This window comes from Meriones unguiculatus, chromosome 7 (genome assembly GCF_030254825.1).
Source record: "Meriones unguiculatus strain TT.TT164.6M chromosome 7, Bangor_MerUng_6.1, whole genome shotgun sequence".
Taxonomy (NCBI): Eukaryota; Metazoa; Chordata; class Mammalia; order Rodentia; family Muridae; genus Meriones; species Meriones unguiculatus.
Window position 1 is genome coordinate 94211007 of NC_083355.1, and position 10654 is coordinate 94221660.

General features: G+C 45.3%; 1 protein-coding gene and 1 pseudogene across 1 annotated transcript in view; both read right to left on the reverse strand.

Annotated features, from left to right (window-relative positions):
• Sptlc2 (serine palmitoyltransferase long chain base subunit 2) overlaps window positions 1-10238 on the reverse strand; it is a 79698-nt gene extending 69460 nt beyond the window's left edge. The window contains exon 1 of the mRNA XM_021653254.2: window positions 9994-10238. Within this exon, the coding sequence (XP_021508929.1) occupies window positions 9994-10116 (123 nt within the window). The 5' untranslated portion in view covers window positions 10117-10238. The remainder of the gene's footprint in view (window positions 1-9993) is intronic.
• LOC132655064 (large ribosomal subunit protein uL14-like) lies at window positions 1659-3084 on the reverse strand (annotated as a pseudogene).
• Window positions 10239-10654: the final 416 nt, after the last annotated feature.

A 10654-nucleotide genomic window follows, 5' to 3' on the forward strand; every position in this document is an offset into this window, starting at 1 on the left:
TGTATATGCATGCATGCATGTGTTTGTATCTCTGACTAATGCATGTGCATGTATGTGTATATAGAGACCAGACGTTGATTATCAGGTACTTCCTCAATTATTCTATACCTTACTTTTTGAGACAACGTCTCACTAAACCTGGAGCTTACCAATTCAGCTGGACTAAAAGGCCAGCAAGCCCCAGGATCCTTTTGTCTCTGCTTTCCCAGAATTTCCCCAGTGTTGGGATTACAAACTCAAGCTAAGTTATGTCCAGCTTTTATGTAGTCTTGGGATCTGATCTCAGGTCCTCATGCCTATACAGCAAGCACTTACCCACTGAGCCATCTCCCCAACCCTGATAAATTTGATTGTATAAAATTTCTATACAGGGCTGGAGAGATAGCTTAGCAGTTAAGAGTGCTTACTGCTCTTCCAGGGAATATGACAAGTTCAATTCTCAGCAGCTACAATCAGGCAGCTCATAACAACCTGTAACTCTTAGCTTCAGGGAACTCAACACCTTCTTTTGGTTCGCATGGGCATATAAGAAGCAGATTCACACCGATATACACATAAATAAAAGTTAAAGCAGATGTTGAAGCCAGCAGTGATGTCGGCAGTGGCACATGCCTTTAATCCCAGCACTAGGGTGGCAGAGGCAGGCAGGTCTCTGTAAGTCCCAATCACAGTCCATCACTATCAGGGCAGAAGCTCACGCAGGAGCAGAGACAAACACAATAAAGAAAAACTGCTTACCGCCTTGCTCTCTGGCTCACAGTCACTACCATTCTTGTTCCCCTCTGGACCACCTGCCCAGCGGTGGCATCACCCACAGTGAACTGGGTCCTTCCACATCCATCAACAATGAAGAAAACACCACACCTACACGCAAGCCATTCAGGCCATTCTGATGGAGGTGTTTTCTCCACTGAGGTTCCCTCCTCCCAGGTGACTCTAGTTTTGGGTGAAATTGTGTTAAGTGACAAAAACAAAAACAAAACAAACAAATAAACACACACACAGAGTTTTTAGGGTATGCTAACCCAATATATACCAAAAACAGCATAGAAGAATTTAAGAGCTTTTAATAGAGAAACTGTACTCGCAGCATTTCAGTTGAGAGTAATGAGGCTACAATAAATGAAAAGTTTACTTATTTAAAGGATGGTGGTATGCCGTAAGAGAGGAAACTGATGAAGACAATTAACTCTGAAAGGCATAAAGCAGCAATGTCCAAGGCTTCAGCAGCAGAGAGCTCCTAACTTTTTTCTTGGAGTCTGTCACCTTTCAGAATCTTCATCAAACTTCAATCTCTGCCAGGCAATGGTGGCACACACCTTGATACCGGCACTGAGGCACAAAAGAAGCAGGATCTCTGTGAGTTCAAGGCCAGCCTGCTCTATAGAGCTAGTTCTAGGACAGCCAAGACTACAAAAAAAAAAACAAAAACCCCAATCTCTGTGAGAAAGGGTTTGTTGGGTTCCTTTTGGTAATAAAAGTGCTAACATTATTACCCAGGGAATATGCTCAAATCACAGATGTAGCCATAGGAGTCTACCCCACACAAAGTGTTCTTAGGAAAGAAAAAATGGGCACAGGCTACCACACTCAACTAGCCTATGTAAGGGACCAAGCAAAGAGGTTGCAGCGACAGGATCGGCATGTTAGGGATATGCGAGAGCTGAGACAAAGCAGAATATGTGACAGAGCTGCATTTGTTCAGCCTCCTGCCAGCGCCGGTCGGTCTGTTATGCTGATGCTTGACTGAGACAGAAACTGCTGCAGTGGAAGCGTGGGTACCAAGTTAGGGCAGTGGAAGAGTCAAATATGAACACTTGGTCCCGGGCTGGCGGTGCTGTTGGGAAGCCTTTGGGAGCAGGACCCTGGCTGGCAGCAATCGGTCACTGGGAGCAGGCCTTGAAGGTTATAGTGGAGCCTGATCCTAATCTAGAGTTCTCTGCTTCCTGGTCCCCAGCCACAAGGTCAGCATGTCCCTGTCACACTCCTGCCTTCATAGAACTGCTCATGATTGCCTTTACCACCATGATGGGCTAGACCCGTCAGGTACTCTGTCACAGCTGTGAGAAAAGTAACTAGCACTGGCATTAACTCTTGCAGACACCCTTGCCCAGTGTGCCTCTCAATGGACACCTTCCGGCACATATAAAGCTAAAGGCCTCTTTCGTGAGTTTATAAAAAATCATGTCAAATGTTTTCCAGTAAGACCTGAAAGCTAGTCTCAGTTCATTTCACATGACATAGATACTGCCAAATATTAGGGATTTTATCTGATAAAAAGCAGATATAGTTACTACTCTGCAAATGTTTCCTGCTGATAAAAGCATGGCCAGCTTTGGCATAGCTTGTGTGATTTACACAAAGGCTCACACTATTCTCTCTAGTATGTGTGGTATGCAGTAGGAGAGGCTAGTGCGCTTCAGTAAAATTCCAAGAAAAGGGCAGCCTCCGTTTTCATGGGCTTTTCTCACACCGCTTCCTCCCAAGTGTGTTCTTGCACGCTCAGTCTTGCACGTTCGAGGCTCTGTGTGCACTGCTTGTGTGTGTTATCTGAGAAGCATTATGGGTGTCTAGCATTAAATCTTTGGTACCTCTTCCTCCAGCTTAATGACCTCTTATTTTCAAAGACTTTTAGTGAATATATTTTACATATACACTGGAGAGTCATGCAATGCTGCCTGCAGTGGATGCAATCCTGGGCCACAAGTCTGCACACTCCTTTGCAACTGGACCCGTAATAGCAGAACCTTTCATCTTGTCTTTTTTGTTTACTATGACCCCTGCATTATCTTCAAAATAAACACCCCCTCTTTTCTTTGTTATGACTTTCGTTGTCAATGGATGGACCTTTTTGTTAGTTCCTGTTTCCCTTTCTTAACTGTGGCCATCACCATGTCACCACACCAGCAGCAGGAAGCCTATTCAGCCATACTTGATTCCCCTCACAGAGATGATATACAAATTTTTGACTCCTGTATTGTCAGCACAGTTGATCACAGCTCCTACCGGAAGACCCAAAATCCAGAATTTCACTCCAGAGAACCCACCACGTCTTCGCTTTGATATCTTGGGCGACAGGAAGAGTCAGAAAGGTTTAATGCCCTCTTTTACATACTTTACCAACTCCATGGCTTCCACTACCACCCAGGCCCCTTTAACCAATTCTCAAAAACTACTAATGAATTCTGACTATCATGTGGGTACTGGGAATTGAACCCAACAACCTCTGGAAGGACAGCCAGTACTCTTAACAGCTGAGCCATTTCTTCTAGCTCCTAGTACTGAATTCTGAATTCAATGGTCAAGAGTCAGACAAACTGAATACAACCAAGACTCTGCCAACTCAGCAACTTAGATGTCTGGACTGTAGTCTTATTTGCAAAATAAGGATACTGTTACCCAGAAAGGCTCCTTTCTGTTTTTTCTACTTTTTAAATTAACTAAGTTTATTCTTTGACAAATTTATATGTGTATATAGTACATTCATTCTATTTACTCACATCTTCCACCTTCTCTTACTTTCCTCCCAAGTTTTCCACCTCTTCTACCTACAGGTCCTTCCCCACATTTAGTGTTTTGTAAGGCTCTGATTTTAACCAGGTTAGTTTGTGTGGTCACAGGTTTAACCTCTGAGTTTTATACACAACTGAAGGCAACAATTGTCGCTTCCCCAGAATCTATCAATGGGCAATAGTTCAGTAGTGGGAGTGGAGGCCTCCTGAACACCTCCCCATGCATCCATGATTGGCCTATGCAGGCCCAGTGCAGGCAACTGCATCTGCTGTGAGACCATGTTTGCAATGTCTGTGTCACAGACACCCTGAAGACAGTGTTTCACATTTCGTCTCCTAGTCCTCCAGCACACAGTAGGTACCCTGTAAAAGGTATTTTTGTTTTTGTTTTTCTAAGACCGTTTTATGTAGCCCAAGCTCAAACGTACTGTGGAACTTAAACTTCTGTCCTCTTGTCCCCACTCCTGAGTGCTGTACCACCACACTCAGGGTCTATGCAGTTCTCGAGATGGGACCCAGGGTTTGTGTGCGCTGGCCAACCACTCTACAACTGAGCCATACCTGGTTCTCTCTATTCCTATTATTATTCGTACTTTCTCACTACCTGAAAATACTGCTTATTCTCCTTAATAAAACAGGCATTATTTGCTAGGTTTGGTTTTTTTTGTTTTGTTTTGTTTTTTTCCAACTATTTTCTCCCAATTGTGTTTTGCATGCCTGGTCCTCAACTCTGTGTATCTTTTTCAAAGACCATTATGATCCTTAAGTTTGTTTTTTTTTTAGATTTATTATTTATTATATACAAAATGTTCTGTCGACATGTACACATGCACACCAGAAGAGAGCACTAGATCTCATTATAGATGGTTGTGAGCCACCATGTGGGTGCTGGGAATTGAACTTAGGACCCCTGGAAGAGCAGCCAGTGCTCTTAACCTCTGAGCCATCTCTCCAGCCCCTGATCCTTAAGTTTTATGACCTGTTTTAGCTTAAGGACATCTTCTATATACTTTAGCAATGCCGCAGTTTCAAAGACTACCCGTCCCTTCAAATAACATCAAAGGTATATAATTTAAAACACAGTATTATCTTCAATATTTGTTTTAGGGCTTCCAAATTAGGAAACAAAAGGTTTATGTAAACTGATTCAAGATCATCACATTTGGGCTAGGGACAAGGCTCATTAGGTATGGTACTTCCTTAAAAATGCCTGAAGCCCCACGTTAGATTCCCAGCATCAGGGTGCTACACAGCTGTTATTCCAGCATTTGGGAGGTAAGAAACAGGAATTAGAAGTTCAAGGTCATCCTTAACTACACAGCAACTTTGAGTCTGTCTGAAATATTCTCCTTAAAGAAATATGACTCAAGAGACAGGCACATTTAACACTGGCTTAAACATTATACAATGCACACACACATAAACGTGTGTGTGTGTGTACCTCAAAACATTACACTTTCTATCTACTGATTTAAAAAAAAAAAACCAAACCCAAAACAATTGTTCCAAAGCTTTAAGATCTTATAGTAAATGTGCATCACTTCTAAAAAGTAACAGTTTTTTTAAAAGAAAACTAGCCTCAACTTCATTAAGGGTCTTGAAAATAGTATTAAAAATAACAAATGTAAAATAAAATTTCTGAGATTAAGTAGGTCAAGAGCAAAGGGGGTTCTTAATATTCACAAATCACAAATTATACTATAGAAGCTTCTGAAAAAACTACTCAGAAAGAAAGTGACTTTGGGTCACAAATCATTTCTTTAATCAAGTAAGGCACACCCACTCCACATGCAAGCACTGCCTCTACCCATCTCCCTCTCAATTGCCCATTCTACCAATAAACACTGCTTCTTTCTTTCAGCAACTGAATCAAGCAATTAGCTCTCTTGCTTAGGACAAACTTCTAGTGTACCTGAGTCCACCTAAAAAACTGGCAAGCCTGCCTTCTCCAAACATCCATTTTAAATGCTATCTTAGAAATCAAGTGGTTCATAATTTTCTAAGAATTATAATTTCCTAAGAGACTTCTTGAGTCTCGCAAATCACTGGAATCTTTCAGGTTAAGCTAGTAAAAACCAAACGCTCTTCCCTGGGACAAAATGCAAAAAACTTATCTCACAGGTTATTGGTCGTTATAACATTTTTTCTGAAAGGCCTGCAGCCTAAGGTGTCTCACCCGGCCAAACCCAACATGTATAGTGGCTATTATGGCTATTCTGGTCTGCTGTCTTATAACCAATCCCTCTACACACCACCCCACTAAAGCCCATCAGTTTCCCTTCAATGGAAACTAAAGTGTGGAGCAAACCACCCTTCCCTAGTTATTTGTGGGCTTCTTTATGACATGCTTGACTTCAATTTAACGTAATTAAACCTAGTGCCTTGTTGTGATTGAATTCTAATGATTATGGCAATGAGAAGTTTTTTATCCCTCTAAATTTCTCACCAAAACCATTCCCACATGGAAGAAAGTTAGATTCAAAACTGTCTCCCATGACAATACCATTCCTCCTTTTACACTAATTGGTTTAAAAAAGCAAAATCTGCATCCAAATCAAAACTTTTATAAAGAATAGGTCTTTTTTAAAAAGTACTGATAACACATACAACCCATGTGTTTTGCTTATTAATAAACTGCTGAAGCCACAGAAATCAACCCATGGTGATTGAACTTATGAAAAACACCGCAAACCTTCTGCAGGTCTTTTTTTGTTTCGTTTTGGTTTTAGGATTAGGCAGTATTAGCCAGGATTTCTCTGTGTAGCCTTGGGAGTCCTGAACTCCTTTGTAGACCTGGCTGGCCTAGAACTCAAAGAGATCTGCCTGCCTCTACTGGGATTACAGTAGTTTTGTTTGTTTGTTTTAAGGAATCCTGTTCCAGGTGCAAGCCTGTGGTCCCAGCACTCAGGGAAGCAGAGGCAGTTGGGTCTGAGTTCCAGGCCAGCCTGATCTACAAATGAGTCCAGGACAGTCAAGGCTACACACAGAAACCCTGTCTTAAAACAAAAACAAAACAAAAAAAAGCAAAAAGGAATTCTTTCAAGCTCCAGGAATTCCCAGCACCTGGGAGGTAAAGGTAGAAAGTTAAGGGGTTGGAGGGGTGGACTGTGTGAGCTAAAAGGGAGCCAGCCTCAAACAAACAAAAGAACCAATAAACATCACCAAGAGACTGGTTTTAAGAAGGTCTTGCAAAGTGATAGAAGGACTGAACTACACAGACATCCTGGAGCTTCTCTCCAATGCTGATGCGGCCACATTTTCCTTAGGCTACGAGTCACCCTTCACCTCCAAAAGCGCTGACAGTCCTCCCACTCCTTTATTGTTCAACTGCTCCACTTGTGAAAACTCTCCTCTACCGTCATCATTGAACAGCAGTAACCTCTGTTTTGTAATACCTCCTTACTACATTATCTGCTTATCAAACTCAGCCCCATCCAGGAGCTGCTGTTAACACAGGCAGTAATCTCTTCAAACATACCCTGCTGAGTGCATACAAGTATCAGAAGTGGCTGCTTCCTCTTTAACAGAAGAAAGCCTACAAGTTTCTAACTTCTCTCCTGTCCTTTAAAAGCAATGCTTAGACATAATGCCAGGAAGCAATTTTACATTTTAGCCATGTGATACTTAGGACTTTGGTGAAAGCATGACCCTTGTGTACCTAGTATCTTACTGTTTATTTTCAGATAAAATTGACAATATTTCCTCCTCACGATGCAAGGAAAGACAGGTAGGATTTAGAGCACATATATTTAACACAACCAACTTCAAAAACTATTTTAAGATATTTTCTTTTTCTCACAAACTTAGAGATCTTATTCCTCATAAATGTAGTAACTGCTTTAAAGTAATTTGTGAAAATTGGTTTTCTGGAAGATATTGCAGCTCTTAAAACATTCTTCCAAATGTCATTGTGCCTTGAGTGAAAAATAGTCAACAAAATAGGTTAAAAGAGCCAGCTAGATGTTAACAAGAAGATTCTGGTGGAGGGGGTTAACTATACAGCGAAGACTAGCTTTAAACTCTCCTCCTTCCAGCCTCAGCTTCCCAAGTGCTAGTACTATCACAGGTGTTTGCCACCACACCCAGCTACAGTCACAGATTTTTTTTATATTTCATTTTAATAACTTGGTATTTCATCTTATTAAGTTGGCAACCTCTGAAGAAATATCATGCCTACAAATGCTAAATTGTTGGGATTCCAGGAGGTCAGAACTTGACTTACTATTTAGTCAGAATATTACCCCTTAGTGACTGAAAGGAACATTCAGACAGAAGGCACCTCCAACACAGGGCCACCTCTGTCTGGACTTCCTGGTTTGTTTGTTTTTTTGTCTTAAAAAAAAAAATTTATATCTCACCCATTCTCACCTATTATCTCACCTATTATCTTCTAGCTCCAACTGTTCAATTTCCCTGATACTCTACACCGATACAATGTTGTCTCACTAGCCATTTTACACTGGTAGGGAAAACAGCAAATTCTTCCATGGCTCCCCCTGGTCCCCACTCTTCTTTTGGAGACAAGGTCTCTCTACATAGTCCTGGCTGTCCTCGAACTCACTATCCAAAGGGGCCAGCCTGAATTCAGAGACCCACCTGCCTCTGCTTCCCCAGTGCAGAGATTAAAGGTGGGCAACACCAAGCTCAGACCACATACTGACCTTTTAATGTCTTCTCTCACACAATCATTTCTTGAAAACCAAGATTTTGACTCTTAGCACTTTACACATTCAAGGGAGGTGAAGTCTTTTCTATGCACCCCCATCCTAACCCTCAACCCATCCCCAGGGCCTCAACAAATCAGCCTTCATACCACAGGGTTACCAACAGGTCCATCGGAGCTAACAATTGAGGGGACAGGTCGCTATTGCTTACTGTTTATGTTGAAGCCCAGGTAGGGTATCAGCCTACCAAAACTAATCACACTCCTGAAAAGGGGCACAGGCAACTCTAAAAACCATTCTTCTATACAAGACTCCCAAGTGCTAAACTCAGAATCATCACAGCACTCTCTTCCAGCAACATAAAACTTGCATCATTTTAAGAAGCCTGTCCTTAAAAACACATTTCAGCAGAAATCATTGAAAGGCTGGTTTAAAAAAAATATTCCTAGGAGCCAGGCGGTGGTGGTCCATGCCCTTAACCCCAGCACTTAGGGAGGCATGAGTTTGAGGGCAGCCTGGTCTACCCTCAAAGTTCCAAGACATGCAAGGCTACACAAAGAAACCTTGTCTCGGAAAATAAAGATAAAAATGCTGTCAGGAAAGTCGGGTGTGGTGGCACACAGTCTTAGTCGAACTTGAGAGGCAGGGGCAGGAAGATCTCTGAGTTCCAGGCCAGCCTGGTCTACAAATCGGGGGCATCCTGAGCTATAGCACAGAGAAATCACATCTTCAAAACAAACAAACAAACAAACAAACAAAATACCATCAGGAATTCTGAACTCTGTAAGGTATTTTAGAACTGCATGAATATGGTTGATGATTCAACTTCTGTTAATTAGTATAAGGACTCATGACAACTTACCACTGGATTAAGCAATGCCCTCTATGACAGCTCTATTGCTTGGTGAAAGGAGCTACCTAATCCAACCTGGAGGGTGAGATGGGGTCTCCGCAATCACACAACAGGACAACTTTTAAGACACGAAGGGGATTCCCTGGCAAGTCCACAGTCAAGGTTTTCCTTGAAAAGGAAGTCCAGAATGTGATATAGGAAGAGGCTGTCTTCCACAACTTCCACAACTGCACTGCCTAACTTTCTCCGAGCGTCATCTTCCTTTCGGGGCTGCAAGACTCTACAGGAAGCATGTACTTGAGGGGGACCCGAAGAGGAACCCTGGGGAAGGAACCGCCAGGCTCCCAGGGAAAGAGTTCCTCTGCTTCCCACTTGGAAGAGGCCTGCACTTTTTGCGGGATCCACACGAGAGAAGAACCGGGGGCTTGGAGAGGAAACCCCGCCTCCATGACCCCTCAGAACAGCAAATGCTGGGGAGCTCCGCAGAGCTGAGGAAGCCGGGCAGACCCAAGGAATCCCGCGTGGCTTGGGAGCTCGTGGGGACCGCGGACGCAGGCAGAACCCGCCAACACCGCACACCTAAGAAGCCAGGTAAATCTGAGGAGTCCCGCCTGGTTGGAAGCCCCTCGTCGCTGGGGAAGAGGAGGCCCGCAGGGGCTGGGGAGCCGGGGAGAACCGGGGAGCCTCGATTAACTGGAGAAGCAGATCTGGGGGGACCTGCATGGCTAGGAAGCCCCACGGGGTTGCTGTCCCGCGCTGCCCTTGAGTCTCCCTCCCGCTCAGGGGGAGGCCCAGGCAGTGCCGGCTCCCCGCCGCCCAGCACACCTGAGCCGCGCCCAGCCGCCACCCGGCCGCTGAGACCCGCCCGCGCGGCTGCCCGTCCGCCCCGGCCCGGCTCGGGCTACGGCTCGCGGGGTCCCGGCCCACCGCCCCGGCCCCGCCCGGCCTCTCGGTCCCGTCGTACCTGGCCGGCAGCCGCGGCGGCGGTGCTGCTCCTCACGTACCCGTTCCTCGCCTCCCCGTTCTTCACGCAGCCGTTCGCCTTCACCGGGCGGCGGCAGCAGCAGCCTCCGGGCTCCGGCCGCATCGTCCCGGCAGCACGCGGCAGCACCCGGCAGCAGCGCAGGCTCTGGAGGCGGCTGCGGCGCCAACTCCCGCTCCGCACCGCACCCACCTCCCCGAAACCGGAAATGGCTGCAGCACCGCTGCCAATTCCCGGTCCGGGCGTCACGCGAGGGCGGGGCCAGCCGAAAAGACGGGGCTCGCCGAAGCCAAGCGGCCGGAGGGAACAGGGGGCGGAGCCTATTGGCGCTTGACCAATCCAAAGGAGAGAAGGGCGGACCTCACGCTGTGTCTAGCCAATCAAAAGCTAGAGAAAAGCGGCTTGCTGGCGTCAAGGGGACTTCTTCGGAGGAACTCGCGAGCTGGGCATATGATTGGAGCCCTAGCCAGGCCGTAGGTGGAGCTTTGCTGCCTAATGGTCCAGACTGAGGAGGAGGAGGCAGAGCCCGGAAAGAAGTAGCCAATTAGCGTGAGAAGAAGAAACGGGCTGAGCCCATCTCCAGAGCCGGTTCCCGGTTCTCCGGCACAGGTGGTGATTGCCCTCTGTGCCCTTCCTCCCGGGA